Raw genomic sequence first — 23,050 nt, 5'->3', positions numbered from 1 at the left:
CTAAAGTCGTACTAGGTCAATTTCGATTAAAAAAAAAAACTTTATGGACTCAAATTAATTAATTAATTAATTAAATAGGCAAAGTTCTTCAAGTCATTAATTTTAGTCTCAACACAAATCAACAAACGGTTAAGAGAAACATAGAATATATATGCACAGCAAATAATGCACAATTAGTCAAGTAGGCACAATATGATGCAATGAGTTCGCAACCTAACCATGGCTCTAGTTCTCTAAAGTTCGGGATATGGTTTAGTCAATAGGGTCCATGGTTAATTGTCCGGATGCACCGCGTAGAAGCCTAACCGTGAAGGGTTAGCGCGTGTGGATGGGACACCGCGAGTTTTTAGAAAAAAACTCACTTCCATGGTTTGGTGAATTCAACATCTCAGATGTACCCTTTGCTGCCACGAGCGTTCAATCGGGTAGATAGAGCATGAATTCCCAAAAGGTTATGTCCATATGTAGAACACATATGGGTTTCAGAAAAGTGAGAAAAAATTCAATCAGGAAGTAGGATCGAGCAAACAATACGAAAAACCGGTCGAAATTAGAACGCATATTTCAAGCCTTTAAGAATCCCACTAGCTTGAACCCCACTGTGATCATACACTAAAGTACGGTGGCGTCCAAAAGGGAAGAAGATAGAGCAAAAAAGTCGCCAACAAGTTTTTAAGGAACTTGTAAACCGTTCATAGGATGAAGGTTACACCCCTTAACGATCCAAGAGATCGTCAACTCCATAAGGTCATGAACCAAATAAGGGTTCGGGGTTGATGGTACAAATCCAACCTAAAAGAGATTGAACCTGCCCTAATAATAGGCCTCTACTTTATTCTGATCGTATTCATGTGCGCTTTCTGACTAACATGCAATCAATAGGATTAACCTAAACCTGTTTAATCTATGTTGGTTGAATATAATGCACAAATAAACTATTATTGGCGATCACTTGAATTATAATCAAATTAACCCTAACAAGATTATTAAATATCTTATTAAGCGTGATTGCAAATACCAATTCCCTTTAAACATGCAATAAAAAGGTGTGATCAAGCAATAAATAATAAATATAATATGTATCAAGAAACATAATAAATAATAACAATGATAATAGTAATTATAATCATGTTAAAGCATAATAAAAATAGCAAGATCCTAGGCATGATACTAACAAGATTAATAACAAACCCTAGCATGTCACTAAGCGATAAAAATCAAATCTTTAACCCTAACATGATACTAACATGAATAAATATTAGGAAGAGAATAAAAGGCATCGTAACAATCATATTTAATATTAAAAATATCCTAGACATGATACTAGGAATCATAATAACAATATAAACATGATATCTACATCATAAAATCAATTAAAACCATAAAGTACTTACTTGGATGCCTTGTACCTCTTTCTAATAACAAAATACACGCGTTAGTAACTTCAAGGAAAATAATAATCAAAACAATTAAATTAAATAATTGAAAAAGAGATTTGGGACCAAACCCTCAGAAATTAAAACCTGTCACGTCTAGGGCGAAGGCAACTTCGAATATGGCTAGGTGTTTCTAGATCTTGTGAATGCGGAATTTTATATTAAAAAGAAAAGTTTAGAAAAGAACACTAAAGAATTAATATTATTGAGAATTGATGAAAGAAAGATGATGAATGAATGAATTGCGAAGAATTAGATGAATGGTAATTGGTGAATGATTTGTAAAAATAAAGAGAATTGACGAATGAATTGTAGATTAAAATTGGTGAATAAAGAGAGTTGATGATCGAAAACGGAGTTTTTGATACGATATTTATAGAGAAAATCATCCAAAAAAGATAATTTAACAAAACAGAGTCTGAAGATCGAAAAAACCACATTGGCGTCAGCCCTGGCTAGTTGGCGCCAGCACCAGTGGCTAGCGCCAGGCGCCAATGGCTAGCGCCTGGCGCCAATCCTGGTTCCAGGCGCCAAGGCCTGGGGTTGGACGCCAAACTGGTTTTCAACGCGTTTTCGAAAATCCGATAAATTTCCCGTACTGGAAGATAAAATAATATAATTCCATCGAAAATGCTATTTGATCTTGATTAAAACTCTGAAGAGTCCTAATTGAATTAGAAATGTTGAGAACCTTCTAGAATGTTCTAGAAGACTAAAACCATTCCTAATTGCATTAGGAATGATAAATTATATTAGGCCCTCCCCTAGATCATTGGGCCGTACATAAAGCTCAAACCGGACCCAGTTTAGTAAATTGGTCATAATTTCCTCAATATTCATCGGAATTGGGCTTATAATATATCGTTGGAAAGGTCTTTGCAAGCCCCATCCAACTACACCACTATTGGACCCATATCATAGACCAACCAAACTGGATCGGCTGTTTTCTTAAAATAAAGTTTTCAAAATCAGGGAGAAGAGTATAGAAATAAAACTTTCCGCAACACTAGACCTTTCCACACTTTCGTTTCATTCGATTATGATTCGACGTGAAAGGCACTCATCACCGGGTTTGGTTTTGGGGAGACACAAATGGGTGTCTACAACACGTTTGTAACTTCAAGGAAAATAGTAATCAAAACAATTAAATTAAATAATTTAAATAGAGATTTGGGACCAAACCCTCAGAAATTAAACCTTTCACGCCTAGGGCGAAGGCAACTTCAAATATGGCTAGGTGTATCTAGATCTTGCGAATGCGGAATTTTGTATGTGAAAACAAAGTTTAGAAAAGAGAGAGAATAATCAAGAAAATCTTGATGAGAGTTGGTCATTGAAAAAGGGGAGATATGACCTCTATTTATAGGAAAAAAGAGGGTCGAAGAATTAAGAAAAGAATCCAAATTCGAATTGAAATAAAACTCGTAGACAACAGTTTTTGCGGATTTTGTTTTTATCATATCTTTTGATCCAGGAATCGGAATAAGATGAATAAGATGTCGTTGGAAAGAACTTGAAGTCTAGTTTCTAACCCAATTAGAATCAGATTAAAATATGTTGTAGAATAAAAGATATGAACGAAATAGTGAGACGGTGTCAGTTTTGGATAGAGTTTGATATCTTATTCATATCTTTTCCGTTATAGCTCGGAATTATTATTATAATATATCATTGGAAAGATAATTTCAAGATCTATCCAACCATATAAAATTTGGATAAAAATATGAGGCACGAAAATAATATCTGACTGTCTTTGAACATGTTTAAATCCGAATAGAATTAGGACTTTTAAAAAAGAAAGTTTTATAAAAAAGGAAAGTTTATATTTAAATCAAATTCCTTAATCTTATCTTTTCAAAAAAGGATAATTAAGATATTTTAGAAACTTATAGAAGATTCTAATCAATCCTAATTAGTTTTAGGAATAGGATTAAACCTTTGGACCCTCCTCATGATCATTGGGTCGTAGGTAAAATCCGGTTTGGGCCCAGTTTAGTATTTTGGCCATAACTTCCTCATTATCCATCGGAATTGGGCTTATAATATATCGTTGGAAAGGTCTTTTCAAACCCCATCCAAATACACCATTATTGGACCCTTATCATGGACCAAAATAAACTGGAATGGACGTTTTCATAAAATAGAGTGGGTTTTCGAAAACAGAAAGAAAGAATTTTAACAAAAACTAACCGCAACACTAGACTTTTCACACTTTCATCTCATTCGATTATGGTTCGACGTGAAAGGTATTCATCACTGGGTTTGGTTTTGGGGAGACACAAATGGGTGTCTACAGAAGCCCCCACTTTGACTGAGTTTGGAGAAACGCAAGTTTCGAAAACAAAAGTCAAAGTATCGATAGGGACGGAGAATGATTCAGAACGTTCTGCGATCCTAAATCACTCTTGTAACGCCGATACCTGCAAAACTAGCGTTAGTTAAACAGAAAAAAGAATTAGAAACGCGTATCTTGCACCGTCGAGCACACGTCTCTGAAAGTAACCGATTGTTGTTGCTTTACTGTTTTGATGACCTCCTGCAAGCTAGAGAATGTCATCCCGCTTGAAAACCGCTACGCCCGTAACTGCTTCCAAATTAGAAGATTGCTTCACCTGAAACTATCCTCCTCCGCAATGATAATATTCCACATCCTAGGGAACATTATCGAAGATTATTTCTCTCGAAACAATCCTCATCCGCATTGATAATATTCCGCGTCCAAGGGAATACTATCGAAGATTGCTTCTCTTGAAACAATCTTCAGCTGTTTGTGACAACTCTCCATAATCCAGGGAACGCCACCTTGCTGTTTCGATGTTCACTCGTCTCTGAACAAAGAGCTTCTTCTTGATATGTTCACGTGTCTCTGAACAAAGAGTTCGATTGATATGCCCACACGTCTCTGAGCAAAAGAGCTTGAATAAAATGTCCACGCGTCTCTGAACAAAAGAGCTTGATTGATATGCCCACGCGTCTCTGAGCAAAAGAGCTTCAATGAAATGTCCACGCGTCTCTGAATAAAAGAGCTTGATTGATATGCCCACATGTCTCTGAGCAAAAGAGCTTCAATGAAATGTCCACGCGTCTATGAACAAAAGAGCTTTGATGAAATGCCCACGCGTCTCTGGAGCAAAAGAGCTTCAATGAAATGTCCACGCGTCTCTGAACAAAAGAGCTTGATTACTTGAACGTTTGTTGCGATAATGTCTTGAAGAAAAAATTTCCGAAGACCAACGTTTGTCGATCTCTAAAGCTCGCCTGAACTTTATTCCGCTAAAACCAGTATGTCGGTGTCTCCGTGATTAGGCGCTTTAAGCTAAGTGAGACGATCTTTCATCAGGTCGATCACTTATTGCAATTGTAATCAAACTGACTACTTAATCATGTCAAATTGCTTATAGGGGCTAACTGGCGTACCAAGGAACCCGAAATTGCTGTATGAAGTCGAAATCACCTTTCTGAGAGGCTTCGATCTCTGTCGTTGCTGAAATATTTCTGGCGCCAGGCGCTGGAGTAGGGTCTTCCCTGTTCTGCTGCACCTGTATTTATTTTTGACTATAGAACTTTGCCAATCTTTAATTATCATAGGGTTGACCTAAGGCTTAAAATTATCTTAGGGTTGACCTAAGGTTTAATGTAGCTTGACTCATCGACTTGACACGACTCAAGGTATAAACTTGACTCGATATGTTGATTGACTCGAGGTTGACTCGACTCGAAGTAACATGACACATGTGACTCAAATCAAAGTGATATGGCACGACATGACTCAATGTGTACATGACTCGTGTGTGCATTGTGTTGATTATGCGACTTGAAAATGCAAAAAAGCAAAAATTTTCCGTCATTTTTGTGGAGGGTACCGACTTTCTCCCGAAAAAGAAAGACGTGAAAAAAAAATCAAAAGTTTGAAGATGCATGTTGAATGAGCTTAGTCAAATGTTGTTTGATACTATCTCTCAAGGTTCAAGGATTAATCCATCCTAGGCTATCTCAACTGCTGACTCCATGATGAAAGTATTTGGGTAACTTAGGCACGGAGGCTAAGTACTTCATACTTTGTGATGCAATGAAAATTATGATTTATGAGCGATTTTGATATGATAAGGCATGCTTCAACGTTATGTTAAGATTTCATGACAAAGGGTTCCTAAGGGAAGTATATTTGGTCATGTATCTGTGATGTGTGTGACAGTGACACTAAAGCTAGGCCGCAAGAGCTAAGTGTGTGAAAAAAAATATATATTATTGAAAAGAGTCAAATGGTGGTGACTCTTAGGCTAGGTGAGCTAATGATATAAAGATTAAGCCCCCAAGTCTAGCTCTAAGTGAAAAGGGATGAGCATTGGAGATCCCTTGATATGACCATGGTGTAAGTGTGTGAATGTGAATATGAATGCATGTTTATTACAGCCGCACCTCGATGTGAGGTTGCCTACGTATCCGTTAGGAATCAGGCCGAACGTAGCTCTAGCCGAACCTCGCACAAGTGTGTATACCTCAAAAAGGTCTTTTTAAGGGTTGTAACGTGGTTAGGCTAAAGGTTTAAAGAAGAAGGGGATAAAGGCTCAAGACCCTAGATAAGCCCCCAAGGTGTGCAACCTTGATTTTGAATATTTGTATTTTTATGCTTGAGGTTTTCTACTTTTTTTTTTAGCTCTTTCTTTTGCTTTAGCATTTATTTCATTTTTATAAGCGTGAGCAATCTCGATCATGCGGTCTATCACTCACTTGGCATTCATGTTTCTCAGGCACGGTACCGAGCACTCGATAAGAGACGCAATCTGAGACGTGTTCTTATCGAAGATATTTTCATATCAAAGACATTGGAACACTTGCCCTTTTGTACACTTTTATTTATATTTGCTTTTGCTTATTTTTAATTTTTTTGAATTCACTCAAGCTTAGAATTGCATAAGTTACACACCATCCCATCCCAAGGTTAGGTAAATGTAGGTTGAAAAAAAGAAAGGTCTATCGTTAGACGAGGCTCAAAGTGGTTTATGAAGAAATGATTTGTAAATTAGAAAGGCGAAAGAAGATATGATGTGGCTACAAGGGGTGCCTCAAATCATTGGTATACCTTGTGCTTAGCTCGACATGGATTTTTTTTTTTTTTTAATGCAATGCAATGAAATGATCATATATAAGGAAATAAATGCTCATTTTTATTAAAAGAAAAGGAAAAAAGACTACAAAATTAATCTAAAGGAAAATAAAAGGTGCCTATGCTAGACTTATCGAGGAAAGGAAAAAATGAAAAAAAAAATAGAAAAAGAGGTCATGAAATCTTGTCGTTGAAGCTCGCCTCTTGTCTTGTGTTGTTTCATCATCACCCTCATTTTTGTTTGTCAATCATATGACTCAAACTCGATTCAACACACATGGATGGAAGAAGTGAAGAAAGATTGGAATAGAATGCGAAAGAAGATTTAGATGGAGGGATATGAAGAATTAGGAATAGAATGTACCCCCCAACTCAAATGACGGAAAGACCGACTCATGCATGAACCTACGACATGGTCATGGTGATGTGTACTCAAAGTGTGTGCTAAGACTAGTGAGTGAAGGTGACATGTTAAGACTCGTGTCATGACCATGTGGCTAGACTATGTGACTAGACTCAAGCAAAGACTAAGTTAAGACTTCACGTATATGCATTAAACTGGACAGACTGTGGTATTTTAGTCATAACTTTTGATCTGCGACTCTGATTGGGATGAAACCAACGCCAAATTAAAGATAAAACTCGGGGCTACAGATCCATAGGTTATACGACTCGTAGTTCTTTCTAGAACTCCAGCTATGACCAAAACAAGTTGACGTTTGTGCAGTATACGGGAATAAAAATCCGAGTTGACTTAAAGGAACTATGACTCGATTTTATGTTTATTTATTAGCTCAAATTAATTAATTAATTAATTAAACAAAGTCCTTTAGTCATTAATCAGTTTATTTAGTCTTAACACAAGTCAAACAAACGGTTAAGAAAAAACCACATAGAGTATGCACAACAAATAATGCACAATTAGTCAAATAGGCACAATATGATGCAATGAGTTTGCAACTTAACCATGGCTCTAGTTCTCTAAAGTTCGGGATATGGTTTAGTCAATAGAGGGTCCATGGTTAATTTTCCGGATGCACCGCGCGGAAGCCTAACCGTGAAGGGTTGGCGCGAGTGGATGGGACACCGCGAGTTTTAGAAAAAAACTCGCTTCCATGGTTTGGTGAATTCAACATTCTCGGATGTACCCTTTGTTGCACGGAGCGTTCAATCGGGTAGATGGAGCATGAATTCCCAGAGGGTTATGTCCATATGTAGAACACATATGGGTTTCAGAAAAGTGAGAAAAAATTCAATCAGGAAGTAGGATCGAGCAAACAATACGAAAAACTGGTCGAAATTAGAACGCATATTTCTGGCTCGGTATTGGGGGAAATTGGCGCCAACAAATAGAGACTAGCGCCAGCTTTTAACTGTAGCGCCTGGCGCCAATACTGGCGTCTGGCGCTACGACTAAAATGCTGGCGCCAAGGCCCCTGACGTTACTTCCCACATGCCTCAGCAGCTTTCTGTGCTCGATAAAATTTTCCAGTTTCGCGCGCTGTTATTTCAGTCCTAGTTGTGAAAGATATTTCTCAAATTTCCTACGTGTAAAATCCTATGTTTTTGACTCATTACGGATGGTCTTTCTAATGAGATCCTTTTTATGCATATGACAATAATGTTAATCAAAATTACGCACATGAAATACTTAGAACTTTTCGAGTCTCATCCACTCATTCTAAATCATTGCCGAAACAAATTCAGGAATTAAAATAGAAATCCTCCCCAGTGGAGTCGCCAAAAACTGTAGGGAATAATTTCAAGCCTTTAAATCCCACTAGCTCGAACCCCACTGTGATATACACTAAAGTACGGTGGCGTCCAAAAGGGAAGAAGATAGAGCAAAAGAGTCGCCAACAAGTTTTTAAGGAACTTGTAAACCGTTCATAGGATGAAGGTTACACCCTTAACGATCCAAGAGATCGTCAACTCCATAAGGTCTAGAACCAAATAAGGGTTCGGGGATGAAGGTACAAATCCAACCTAAAAGAGATTGAACCTGCCCTAATAATAGGCCTCTACTTTATTCTGATCGTATTCATGTGCGTTTTTGAATTAACATGCAATCAATAGGATTAACCCTAAACCTGTTTATCTATGTTGGTTGAATTTAATGCACAAATAAACTATTAATGGCGATCACTTGAATTTATAATCATATTAACCCTAAACAAGATTATTAATTATCTTATTAAGCGTGATTACAAGTACCAATTCCCTTTAAACATGCATAAAAAGGCGTGATCAAGCAATAAATATAAAATAATGTATCAAGCAACATAATCAATAATAATCATGAAGAATAATAATAATCATATCATAATAATAATAATAATAATCATAAATAAAATAATCATCATCAAAATAATAATAATAATAATATTCATAATCATCATAATCATAAATTATAATAATTATAATCATAATCATGTTCACGTTAATATTAAAGCATAATAATAGCAAGATCCTAGGCATGATACTAACAAGATTAATAACAAACCCTAGCATGTCACTAAGCAATAAAAATCAAATCTTTAACCCTAACATAATACTAACAATCATAAATATTAGGAAGAGAATAAAAGGCATCATAGCAATCATATTTAATATTAAAAATACCCTAGACATGATACTAGGAATATCATAATAACAATATAAACATGATATCTACATCATAAATCAATTAAAACCATTAAAGTACTTATTTTGATGCCTCGTACCTCTTTCTAATAACAAAATACACACGTTAGTAACTTCAAGGAAAATAATAATCAAAACAATTAAATTAAATAATTTAAATAGAGATTTGGGACCAAACCCTCAGAAATTAAACCTTTCACGCCTAGGGCGAAGGCAACTTCGAATATGGCTAGGTGTATCTAGATCTTGCGAATGCGGAATTTTGTATGTGAAAACAAAGTTTAGAAAAGAGAGAGAATAATCAAGAAAATCTTGATGAGAGTTGGTCATTGAAAAAGGGGAGATATGACCTCTATTTATAGGAAAAAAGAGGGTCGAAGAATTAAGAAAAGAATCCAAATTCGAATCGAAATAAAACTCGTAGACAACAGTTTTTGCGGATTTTGTTTTTATCATATCTTTTGATCCAGGAATCGGAATAAGATGAATAAGATGTCGTTGGAAAGATATTGAAGTCTAGTTTCTAACCCAATTAGAATCAGATTAAAATATGTTGTAGAATAAAAGATATGAACGAAATAGTGAGACGGTGTCAGTTTTGGATAGAGTTTGATATCTTATTCATATCTTTTCCGTTATAGCTCGGAATTATTATTATAATATATCATTGGAAAGATAATTTCAAGATCTATCCAACCATATAAAATTTGGATAAAAATATGAGGCACGAAAATAATATCTGACTGTCTTTGAACATGTTTAAATCCGAATAGAATTAGGACTTTTAAAAAAGAAAGTTTTATAAAAAAGGAAAGTTTATATTTAAATCAAATTCCTTAATCTTATCTTTTCAAAAAAGGATAATTAAGATATTTTAGAAACTTATAGAAGATTCTAATCAATCCTAATTAGTTTTAGGAATAGGATTAAACCTTTGGACCCTCCTCATGATCATTGGGTCGTAAGTAAAATCCGGTTTGGGCCCAGTTTAGTATTTTGGCCATAACTTCCTCATTATCCATCGGAATTGGGCTTATAATATATCGTTGGAAAGGTCTTTTCAAGCCCCATCCAAATACACCATTATTGGACCCTTATCATGGACCAAAATAAACTGGAATGGACGTTTTCATAAAATAGAGTGGGTTTTCGAAAACAGAAAGAAAGAATTTTAACAAAAACTAACCGCAACACTAGACTTTTCACACTTTCACCTCATTCGATTATGGTTCGACGTGAAAGGTATTCATCACTGGGTTTGGTTTTGGGGAGACACAAATGGGTGTCTACAGGTATATTTAACTTCTTAATTTGCAGGACTTTGCAAAACGTGTGCCACGATCCTTCTCCAAGCTTTTCAAAAGGCAAGGAGAAGATCTAGAAAAGGCTCCGGTTGCCAAGGCCGCCAGGAAGGACACTCCCCGGTTAACCTCTACTACCAAAACCGATTGTCCCACGACCGGTGGTAAATCCCCTGCTGCAATGAAGATTCTGAGCGAAGGCTCAGAGCGTTCGCTGCAAAATGCGCCGGATGCCTCCACGGCGTCGAAGGGTGGCCCGCTACCTAATGTTGCAGCCGGTGCGGCAACAACCGGGGAGGAGGAAATTCCGATCCTAAGCCCCATCCGGAAAACCAAGGTAAGGGAAAGATTGAAATACCTTGGCCACTTGACTTCATGAGGGTCAAGACTAAGGTAGACCCCTCCGGGGTTTAGTCAGCAGCCGACAACGGATGAATGCCAACTATGTTGCTTCCTTCTCACAGAGTAATTCTACTTTTGGTGCAGATCTTACATCCGACGAGCCGGATCTTGTTGGTTTCGCCAAACGGATGGTGAGGACCCTCACCCGGTTAGAGAAGAATTTCATACCTGATCTTCAGGTAGTGGACTTCGACCTGATAATGGGCCAGCTGGCTGAGGTAAAGAATCCTAACCTTAATTCTGATATCTTTTTTCATTTTAACTAAGTATGCCATAACCCGGATGCTCCTTTCTCAGGTAATGCTGAGAGTAGACGGGCTATGAGGCCCCTTCAGGCGGAAGCAAGAAGAGGTAAATGACGCCAAACGGAGGGCCCTTGAAAACCTCAACTCTACTGAATATGCTAATTATATGTGTGATTTAGAGATTAAAGCAGTAGAGTTGAAACAGGAGGAGCTGATCCAAAGCTTGACGACTGCAAATGATGAAGCCACCAGCCGCGCTAATGACCTTGAGCAAAAACTAAAGGATGCTCAATCTGAACTCAAGGCATTAGAAGATGCTGACAAAGAAAACACCAAACTCCGGGCAGATGTCTCCCGACTGGGGGTCTAGATCGTCAATATGCGGAACAAGCAGTCGAACGAGATCGCCTAGGAGCAAAAATGGCTGATGGAAGAAAATGAGCGGGACAACGCAGCTCGCCTGAAGATCACTTGGAGCCTCCTCTACCCGGATATAAACTTTGAAGTCTATAAACTTAGGTATGATTACGCCACTGAGGTGTATGATGCCCAAGTGCTGGGTGAGGCTCTTCCGCCTCGCTTCCAAGATTGGTCTACCGAGCAGGGATATGAAGTCTCGGACAACGAGGAGCCGGCGGAGGAAGAGCAAAATGAAGGCCCAACTGGCCAAGACCAGCCGGAGCAGCAGCCTCCCCCTCAGCCTTGAGTCCGCCTCCCCAATTTCAGCGGCACTATGCCAAGTTTCTTTCTTTTCCAGCTTGTAGGCCGAGTATGTTGTATCTTTACCAACTGTGGAGTTGGGTAAACAATTATTTCCTTGCTTTTTCACCGGATGTGAGTCCGGTTAACAATTATTATGGCCTCAGTTCCATTCTTAATATTTATATGAAGTAATCCGACTCAGTCGGTTGTTTATACATGTTTGTGTTTGAATTTTTTGAATTTTACATATACTGCAATTCTTTAATATTTTGCCCAACTTAAAAAGGCATGCGACAATTTTCAATCCGGGTGCTCTTGCCCCTAGACGGCTGTGTGGTTGGTTTCATTTCAAATTGATTGATTGGCTTGGAAAACACTTTATACTTGGAGAAGTATGAGGTGTTTTAAGGCCAATAAATCACAATGGTGATTACCCCAAACCAAGTGCACAGCCGGCCATTAGAACGGGTGCTTCGAGCCTCTTACCCAGGTGGTCATATTCCGTTTGGGATTATTACATAGCCATTACACAAAATCTTTTGCCCCAATTGGGAGAGAGTGCAACTTTGGAATAAATAATCTAAGTGAAAACTTCAACCGGTAACCGACTGATGCCTCAGGGCATCCGGTATTTGGAAACTTAATCGTTCTCGTAGATTATTCTGGTCAAACGGCTATGAATTGACCAATTTGTTCGTTCAATCTTTGTCGTCTGCATAGGTACGTAGAGCTGACAAAGAGTCTGCTCTCTGTGACGATTGCACCCGGAGCGGTGTCGCCGGACGCCATTGTCCATGCTAGGACAGACGGTTTTATAAAATAAGCAACCATCCATCCATTGGCCTTTGGTATTTTTTGGGAACGCTGAGTTGATGTAGATGGACTATTATTTTGGATCGTATGAGTCACATAATCACGAAATTTGATAGAAGGAAATTTTTGACGCTTACCTTTACCCATAGCCTCGCTATTTTCTGCATTTTTGAACACCTCAACCTTATTTGAGGTGGCCTGAACAGCCCCCTGTGCTGCTGCCTGCTCGTCGCTCTTTAGTGGGGACCCATCGGTCGCTGGATTTCCAACACCCCAACCAGAAGGGCTGGCCGTATCACAGGTAGCAACACCATCGCTCGCAGGATGGTCGTTGGCAGACCCATCTGCAGGGTGGTTGCGGTTCTACTCTTCACACCGCGGGTTGCCTACGGTCTCAACTACATGGAGCTCTCCTTCACTCACATTCACCAATTCACGGCCCCATTCATCATCACTCTCCACAATATCCGAAGTTTGCACATGTGTGGCACTCCGTAGATTGTCAACATCTAAAGGATGAAAAGGAAATTCATTCTCAACATATTGCACATCACGTGACACAAAATTCTCCTTAGTCTCTATGTCAAACACTCTCCATCAATTCTTCCCAAAAGGATACCCCAAAAAAACGCACTTCCAGCTCCTACTAACAAACTTGTCACCCTTACTTCGTTGGTTATGAGCATTACACAAGCACCCAAACACCTTAATATAATTATAAGAAGGTTGTTTACCAAACAAAATCTCATATGGAGTCTTAAACTCAAGTAATCTAGATGGAGTACGATTTATCAAATGACAAGCCGCTTGCACACATTCCCCCCAAAACCGAAGAGGTAAATTTGCTTGAAATCTCAAAGCACGTGCCATATTAAGTATATGTTGATGTTTACGCTCAACACGCCCATTTTTTTGAGGTGTCCCCACACAAGAAGTCTCAAATATAATACCATTAACAAAGAAATAGTCACGCAAGGAATTAAATTCTATGCCATTATCACTACATACAATTTTAATTTCATGCTCAAATTGTTGTTTCACCAAAGCAACAAAGTTAAGAATTATCAATTCAACCTCGGTTTTACTACGCAATAAATACGTCCACACTCCTCATGAAAAATCATCTACTATAGTTAAGAATTAATGAGAACCACAAGTCGATGAAGTCTTGTATGGCTCCCATAAATCAACATGAATAAGTTCAAAAATACGACCAGCTCTATTCTTGCTATTGGGAAAACTACTTCTATGTTGTTTTGCCCGAGGGCATATATCACATGATTTATGTTTAAGACTCCTACTAGAAGTACTCACATGAGAAAGAAATTGCAGAACTTTTCTCGAAGGGTGCCCCAATCATTGATGCCATAACTCTGTCGAACGATCACTATCTATCTTTAAAGCCTTCACTCCCAGAACACCTGGGAAATGATATAGTCCATCCACTCAGCTCGTTCACCCGCTTCGATCACGTTCCTCGTTATTAGGTCCTATATAACACAAATTTTATCAGTAAATTGCATTACACAATTTTATTCATCACTCAATTGAGTTACTGAAATTAAATTGCAATTTAATTTGGGTACATAAAGAAATTTGTCTGTCTTAAAAAAAATAAAGAACATTGTCAATTTTTAAACCCCCTTGCAATATCACTGATCCAATTTTTGATGCATTAGCATTATTACTATCCGGCAATCCCACCGGACAATGGCTCACATTGGTCACATTAGTCAAAAGTGACAGATCACATGTTACATGATTTGAAGCTCCTGTATCTATTATCTAACCCAAATCGTGCTTATCATGAAGCATGGATTTTATGGAATTCAAATAGTTCAACAATTGCTGAAATTGCATTACTAGAAAATAGCTTATTTCCGACGGACACGGAATTTCGTCGGAAACACTTAATTTTCCAACGGATTTACAACCCGTCAGATATTTCCGACAAATTTATTAAATCCGTCGGAAATTTCCGACGGAACATAAATCCGTTGGAAAATAGGTATTTTACGACGGATTTAGGTTTCATCGTAAACTTTCGACGGATAAATTTGTCGAAAATTAACTAATTTCAGACCCAATTATAATCTGTCGAAAAATTTGTGTTTTCCGACGGGTTTTTCTGTCGGAACCCTAATTTGTTATAAGGAGGCGCCGTTTCTTTACTCTTATTTTTTTCCTTCTTTCTCTTTCCTCCTCCTCCCTCTCTCATCTCTCCTCTTTCTCTTTCCTCCTTCTCCTTCCTCTTTCCTCCTCCGTCCTTCTCCTTCGTCTTTCTATCTCCTCTTCTCCTTCCTTTTCTTCTTTCTTTCTCGCTATTTTCCCTTCTTTCCTCTTCTCCTCTTTCAAAATTAACACCTCTCAAATTCAAATTAGTGGTTTTCACGGCCGAATTAGTGGGTTTCATGGTCGAATTGGTAGTTTTCATGGCCGAATTAGTGGGTTTCGTCACAATATTTGCGAAATTTGGCAAAACAAAGGTTTTATGGTCAAATTCGATGATCTAGAGTTTTCATGGTCGAATTTGGCCGTTTTAAACCAAATTCGAGTTGAAAATCAAGGCAATTTTCGGTTTACAAGTTATGTTTTCTTATTCTTAATTTTCTTTCTTTTTCTGGATTTTTTTGTTAAATTAATTGTTGTGTTGTGATTTTCGAGTGGTTGTGGTTGTGGTTTTGAGGTGGGTGGATTTCCGGATTGTTTGGTTAAGGTGGTGGTGGGTTTAGGGTTAAGGTGGTGGTGATAGGTTTAGGGTTAGGAGTTTAGGGTTAGGAGTGTTGATCTGGGGATTTTCGGGTCAGGTGGTGGGCTACGGCGGTTAGGGGTGTACAAAAACTGGTCCGGACCTGAAAACCGACCTGAACCGGACCTGTTGGGACCGGACCTGATCCGGACCTGTAGATTCAGGTCCGGTCCCGGTCCTTGAAATTTAAGGATTCCGGGTTTCAGGTCCGGTCCGGGTAAAACCCGGAATTTTCAGGTCCGGACCTGAAACCGGTAAAGCTACTTTTTTATATTTAATAAGTCTAAACAAGTCCATAAACAGGTCCAAACAGGTCTAACAGGTCCAAACAGGTCCATAAACAGGTCCAAACAGGTCCATAACAGGTCCAAACAGGTCTAAACAGGTCCAAATAGGTCCAAACAGGTCTAAACAGGTTAGCAATTTTATATAATTTTAAAAAAAAACAAAAAAAATCAATAATCAGGTCTATTCAGGTCCAAACCCGGACCGGACCTGATTTTTCAGGTCTGGACCGGAACCGGACCTGTTGATTCAGGTCCGGTCTCCGGTCCTTAAAAATCAAGGATTCAGGTCCCGGTCCATTCAGGTCCGGGTCAGGTCCGGTCCGGTTTTGGACCGGTGTACAGCCCTAACGGCGGTGGTGGGTGCTGTGGGGAGAAACTAGCGGGGTTTTTGTTATAGTGGTGGCGTCTGGTGGCGGTTAGTGGTGGGGTGTTTTTATTTTTATTTTTTTGGCAGGGATTTCCGACGGAATTTCCGTCATAAGCTTCCGACGAATTTATGTTCGTCAAAAGTTTCCGACGAATTTTTCCGGGCCGAAAAAACCTCTTCCGAGAAATGAATTTCGTCGAAAAAGTGTTTCTGACGGAATTTTCGTCGGAAAAGGTTGATTTTCCTACAAACGCTTTTCCAACGAACGTTTCTTATGGAATTCCGTCGGAAACACGATTTTCGACGGAAATCAAGGTGTTTCTGACGGGAATATTCTGTCGAAAATTGCCTATTTTCTAGTAGTGTTGGACTGACTTCACCCCCTGCAAGACCACCCACATCATCAGCATGAGTGGTATGAGCCAAATACTTATCACCGGCCATCACGTAGTAATGGAATTCTCTCAATAGATTTAATTGATAAAATCTCACAATTTGTGTCGCAAATTAAAGAACCTCACTGTCAAGAAAAGTTCCGCACAAACAAAGGAATAAAAATGAATTAATTTTGTGAAACCTCACAAACTCACAAATGCGCAGAGCACAATATCTCAATTACAACTCCCAATTGTTATACATGTGAACTCTCACAATTATAAATTGTTTCTCAAATTGATGATTGTACAAACAGAAGGACCACACAAATATTCCTAAGATAATCACAAAATATTCTAAGATATCTTTTCACAATATTCACAATATTACCTTTCCTAATATTTGACTATCAAGCTAAACTCTCTCTCATCTCATCTCATCTCATCCTATCCCATTCCATAATTCGTTTATTTTTCTTATCTACTTCCTATGTACCATTGAATTAAGGATTGTAGTATCAAATTTGATTATTTTGTAAGTTACGTATTGAATTTAAAACTATTTTAAAAACATACAATTATACACAATATTTTTTTTGATCAAATTTAATTCATGCATCGCACGGACATTATCCTAATTCTATTAAATTGTGAAGACTACTAAGAGCCCAACCAAGAGCATTTAAATGAAATGAAAGGAGTACGGAGATTACACCCGCAGTTTCTCAATCTACAACAAGGATTATTTATTAAAAATTTTAAGGTCAAAATGTATTAGGAATTTCTGTAAGAATGGGATTAGGTAGACAAGATATAGAAAACAAAATTAAATTATTCAATTACATCATATCACACTTTATAATACACGCAAAACACGGCAACTCTCACATCTTGGCGATAAATGAAAATTTCGTGGTAATTTTACAAAAGAATTAAATTATCACGACTTTTGAGATCGTTAAAATAATCTATCCATAATTAATGATAGAACAGTGACATGTGAATCATATCTGTGCTCCTTATCGTTTCATATATACAGTTATACACTACTTCCTTTGCAATTTACCCTTCAAACGAAACTCACAAAATAAACACACTTTTGACTTTGTTGTCTAAAACTCCTCAAATGGATCATCTCAAACCCACACCTGCTAATTCTCCACCACTTACCCCTCTAGGCTACCTTGAAAGAGCGGCCACCGTGTACGGCGAGTGTGCCTCCGTTGTTTACGGAGGCACCACCTACACGTGGGCCGATACCCATGATCGATGTCTTCGAGTCGCATCATCTCTTTTGTCCTATGGAATTGAAAGAGGCCAAGTTGTATCTGTTTTAGCCCCTAATACACCTGCCGCATATGAACTCCATTTTGCTGTCCCTATGTGTGGTGCGGTCCTTAACAACATTAACACCCGTCTCGACCCGAGGACTATCTCCGTGCTCCTCCACCATGGGGAATCAAAACTCGTATTCGTCGACTATCAACTCTCGTCGGTCCTCCTCCAAGCGTTGGCTCTCCTCCCTCCCTCCCACCCTCGCCCACGCCTTATCCTAATAGAGGAAGCCGATCAAAACTTAAAAAAAAAAATTCAAGACGGGATTCAATCTCAAGTCTTAAGTAATCAATACTTAACAACCTACGAGGAGATGATCAAAAGAGGTGACCCAAACTTTAGGTGGGTACGACCAAAAAGTGAGTGGGACCCGATTGTATTAAACTATACATCGGGTACCACTTCGGCACCCAAGGGCGTGGTCCATAGCCACAGAGGAGCGTTCATAATGTCCATGGACGCTCTTATCGACTGGTCCGTACCCAAGCAGCCAGTCTACCTGTGGACCTTACCCATGTTCCACGCCAACGGCTGGAGCTTCACATGGGGTATGGCAGCGGTTGGGGCCACGAACATTTGCCTACGGAAGTTCGATGGCCCCACCGTATTCGCCACGATTCGGGCCCACAACGTGACACACATGTGTGGCGCTCCTGTGGTTCTTAACATGCTCTCTAACCTCCCCAACCCCACCCCACTCCCCTCCCCCGTCCAAATCCTTACCGCCGGAGCTCCGCCTCCGGCGGCGATTTTATTACGTACTGAATCCCTCGGTTTCCTCGTTAGCCACGGGTATGGCTTAACGGAAACCGGGGGACTGGTTGTATCATGCGCATGGAAACCGCAGTGGAATAAATTCCCTGCCTCAGAAAGAGCAAGACTAAAATCCCGCCAAGGGGTTCAAACTATTGGAGCTGCGGATGTGGGTGTGATTGATCCAGATACCGGGAAACCGGTCCCGAAAGACGGGAATTCCGTAGGAGAAATTGTTCTTAGAGGTGGGTTTTTGATGTTGGGGTACTTAAAAGACCCTAAAGCAACTTCCAAATGTATGGGAAATGATGGATGGTTTAAAACAGGGGATGTTGGAGTGATGCACCAAGATGGGTATTTGGAAATTAAGGATAGATCAAAGGATATTATTATTAGTGGGGGTGAAAATATTAGTAGTGTCGAGGTTGAATCAGTCATTTATGGTTTTCCCGGGATCAACGAGGCGGCCGTGGTGGCTAGGCCGGATGAGTATTGGGGTGAGACGCCGTGTGCCTTTGTGAGTTTGAAGGATGGGGTGGTAAATCCTCCAACAGAACAAGATGTTATTGATTATTGTAGAGCAAAAATGCCACATTATATGGTACCTAAAACTGTTGTGATTAAGGATGAATTGCCTAAGACTTCTACTGGGAAGATTCAGAAATTTGTGCTTAGAGATATGGCTAAGGCTTTAGGGCCGTCAAGACACTCAAGACCAAGTCGTTTGTGATAAGAAGCCGTGATTTGCTTAGTAATAAATGTTGACGACTCATTCAGGAGCTTGCGAGTTGTCTCGTCCCATTAGTACTCTATTATATATATTACTAGTGTATATATAAGTGTGAGTTGTATCGTGTTAATATTGGATTGATGTTTTTCCCATTTTTTGAGGTTTGATTTTGATCATTCCAGTTCAGGTAATCAAATTGTAAGAAAATATTCCCTGAAATATTCTGAATTTTTCCTCAAATTCTGAATGTAAGGTACTATTTCATGTTATTTTTGTCTCTAATTTAATTCATTCACAGCATAAATGCAAAATTGTCAACTACAGTGAACACTTGTACTCACTCAATTTCCTCAACATTTGGAGAATTGGAGTCTAACAGAGAATATCGAATATAGTACTATAAATAAGATATGATCCTATATTATTTATCAATATTATTAAGCATATCATATCGTAAATGGCTAGAATAAATAATCTTAAAGATTTTACGAAGTTTTTTAAAAATATTAATATGGAAATATTCTTTACATAATACATCATTTCTAATAAATTCCCTATATTTAATGAAAATTCTTCCTTTTTAATATTTTTCCAAAACCAGAGCTTTTGTAGCTAAAAATGCTCCGATATTGCGAGTGTTGTAAAACCTCAAAATGTAACTTGAACAAATACTTTGGATCAAATAATATTTTGGTGTAAAACAAATTGAATTGGATAAAATTCAAATTTTTGCACATAAATTACCAATTAGACACATTTTCAAGTGACTTATGCTACAATATCTAAGGTCTCACGTAAGGTCACTCTCATAAGTCATAAGCCCAAAATAAGAAACGCGTCTCTCTTCAACGTCTTGACCACAAATTTGGGGGTTTAGTGGTTATACGACATTTTGATTAACCATGAAACGGATAGCTCAAAAATTTTCCCATGACCAAACTAGGAAAAATTGGATACCCGATAATTTTAAGACAAGACATAAAGTGCCCAAAATAATTAAATTTGTATGGTTCTTTATTAGATTATTATTTTATTTTATTTTATTTTTTCTATTTTCAGATATTATCCCATGCAAAAGCAAAATTTATACTTCTTTTGTATCCTTTTAGTAGACACATTTCTGTAGTTACATTTGTCAATGCATAAGTTCAATCGTTAATATCTTTAATTACCAAAAAGCAAAAATTATAAAATTTGATATTTTGAAAATATATCATGCGTTATATATAAATTACAAAATAGGATAAAAAAAATGTATGTAAATAGTGCTAAAGTTAAAATGTGTCAACTAAAAATAAAAGGAGGAAGTATATGATTACAAAGTTACAAGCAAATTACTATGTTACTCATGAAAGATGACATTGACTATATTTTAACAAGAAAAGGACCCATTATGGAAAATGAGTTCATACAATAAGGTTTTATAAAGTGAGGTTCAACCGATTCAACCCATAACCCTACATCCAAAAGTTGAAGAACTATCCTCCAAACTCGTGAATTGACACTTGTTTACATGTGTCCAAATTAATAAATTAGTCACTGAAAAATTTGTTATGACATTTTTGTCTGAGTGTTAAACTTCTTGTGTTTTTGGAGAATATTGAACATTAAGGAAATACACTTTTAATCAATTAAAGATTAAAAAAGTGAAAGCATGTGATTTGAGTATATTTTTGGACCCCTTTTCCTAAATAATGTCAGGAAATTATCTAATTTCCAAATTACAGCTAATCTTTTTTAAATTCTTACCGTACCGTCCACGTCACCGGTTCAGTGGGAATTTTTTTTAAAACGGGTTCATTAAAAAACCGCTACTTCAAGTAGTGGTGTACTACTAAAAGCCGCTAGTTCAAATAGCGGTTTACTTATTAGAAACTGCTACTTGAAGTGGCGGTTTGTATTTACAAAGCATTTTTTTTTAACAAAATCACTTTCCCCTTTTCCCTTGTAAAATAATTCAACAAAATTATAACCGCTAGTAGCGGTGTTTTGAGGGAAACTGCCACTTCAAGTAACGGTGTATGAAATTAACACCGCTACTTCAAGTAGCGGTTTGTTGCTGGACTGAGAAAAAAAGAAAAAAAAACCAGTTTATTTTCCTTAGCTGATGTGGACGGTACGGTGGGAATTAAAAAAAGATCGGCCGTATTTTGAGAATTGCGTGTTTTCCCAATATTATTTGGAAAAAGGGCTCATATTTTTTAGAGTCCTAGCTACACTCCTACAGAATATAAATATGTTGCCACTACAAAATTAAAATTGTTTACGCTGCATTAAAATTGTTAACGTAGATTAAACTTATGTACTTATTGAATGTCATTCACAATTTACATGATTTTAGAATGAGATGGAAAGGTTATGGTACAGATGTCCAACCGAAAGTACTGTAAAAAAACTGATGATTTTTGCTGTTCTTATTATTGTTAGTCCAAATGAATTGGAATTCTATTGAAGCTCACCAAATCACTAATATTCAAAGGGGTACGTTTGGAGGCTATTGGACTTCACTCGGAGCTCTCCCAATAGCAAAGAAAATTAGAAATTCTTCTTATGGAGAAAATTTTTGGGACAGAAGTAATCCCATTGGTGAATAAGCACCCAAAAAACCTCATCTATGAATTATATATAGGAAAATTTGAGTTTATAAATCCCAACTTTGGGCGATTTACTATGAAAAATCCCAACTATGCATTATCCCTCAAAAATCCCAACTTTGATACATATTTTCTTTTAAAGATCCCAACAGGTCACCAAACCTATCACTTTAGGTTACAATCCACGTGTCAACACGGGATTGGTAAAAAAATAATTCAAAAAAAATACTAAAAAAAAATTAATTAAAAAAAAACTAAATAAACCAAAAAAATCAAAACAGCAGCCCCTACCCCATCCTGAAAAACACCCTACCCACACCACACCCCCGCCGGATTATCCCCCCCCCCACCCCCGACAACCCCTCCCCATCGCCGGAATCCGACGACAAACCCTCTCCCACCCTCGAAAACCCACCCCTGTCCCTCCTCCCACCCTCGCGAAACCCCACCCACTAACCCCCCTAACCCGGAAAACACCCCTCCCCTAACCCCCACCTTTGAAAACGCCCCCTTCCCCTTCCCCAACTGTGGATCGATTTCTGGGGTGGGGGAAGGGAGGGGGGGACTTCGAGGGTGGGGGTTTTGGGAGGGGGCTTTAAGGTTTAGGGTGGGAGGGTTTCGCGAGGGTGGGGGGAGGGTTTTTCGCCGGATTCCGACGACAGGAAGGGATTATCGGGGGTGGGGGGAAGGGTGGGCGCAGTTTTTCGGCGGCGGGGAGGGGTTTTCGGGGATGGGGGGCGATTTCCGGCGGGGTGCTGGGGTGGGGGTGAGTGTTTCCGGGATTGGGGTGGGAGCTGGGGGTTGGGTTTTTTTAAAAAAAAAAATTTAATTTTTGAATAAATTAGATTTTTTTTTAAATAACAATTAATTTTATTGTTTGGACCACTAAAATTCTGGTAAGTGACAATTTTGTTTTAGAAAAAATGAGTTAACTTTCTCTTCAGGTAACCAGTCATCTGGGATCTTTAAAAGAAAATGGGTATCAAAGTTAAGATTTTCAAGGGATAATGCATATAGTTGGGATTTTTCAAAGTAAACCACCCAAAGTTGAGATTTATAATCTCAATTTTTCCTTATATATATATACTAGGAAGTAATATAATATCATATCATTAATAAATAGATCTGGCAAACGAGTCATTCGGATCAAGTCTGATCGGATCAATTCGAGTCAACTAACATATATACATGTTAGGTCGGGCCAATTCGGGT

The 23,050-nt window shown here is 38.2% G+C and overlaps 1 protein-coding gene across 1 annotated transcript; it reads left to right on the top strand.

Moving 5' to 3' along the window:
- The first annotated feature begins 17,492 nt into the window (after positions 1-17,492).
- On the top strand, positions 17,493-19,513 carry LOC145629018 (2-methylpropanoate--CoA ligase CCL4-like). The gene has a single exon (XM_081681485.1). The coding sequence runs from the start codon at positions 17,553-17,555 to the stop codon at positions 19,242-19,244; it is 1,692 nt and encodes a 563-aa protein (XP_081537611.1). The 5' UTR covers positions 17,493-17,552; the 3' UTR covers positions 19,245-19,513.
- The last annotated feature ends 3,537 nt before the right edge of the window (positions 19,514-23,050 follow it).

The sequence above is a fragment of the Chenopodium album genome, chromosome 4, assembly GCF_948465745.1.
Source record: "Chenopodium album chromosome 4, dcCheAlbu1.1, whole genome shotgun sequence".
NCBI classification, from domain to species: Eukaryota; Viridiplantae; Streptophyta; class Magnoliopsida; order Caryophyllales; family Amaranthaceae; genus Chenopodium; species Chenopodium album.
The sequence above is the reverse complement of the archived record's forward strand: the minus strand, read 5'-3'. Positions and strand labels throughout refer to the sequence as shown.

Excerpts from the sequence above, each read along its gene's own strand:
- LOC145629018 (XM_081681485.1), top strand. The coding sequence starts at position 17,553 with ATGGATCATCTCAAACCCACACCTGCTAATTCTCCACCACTTACCCCT.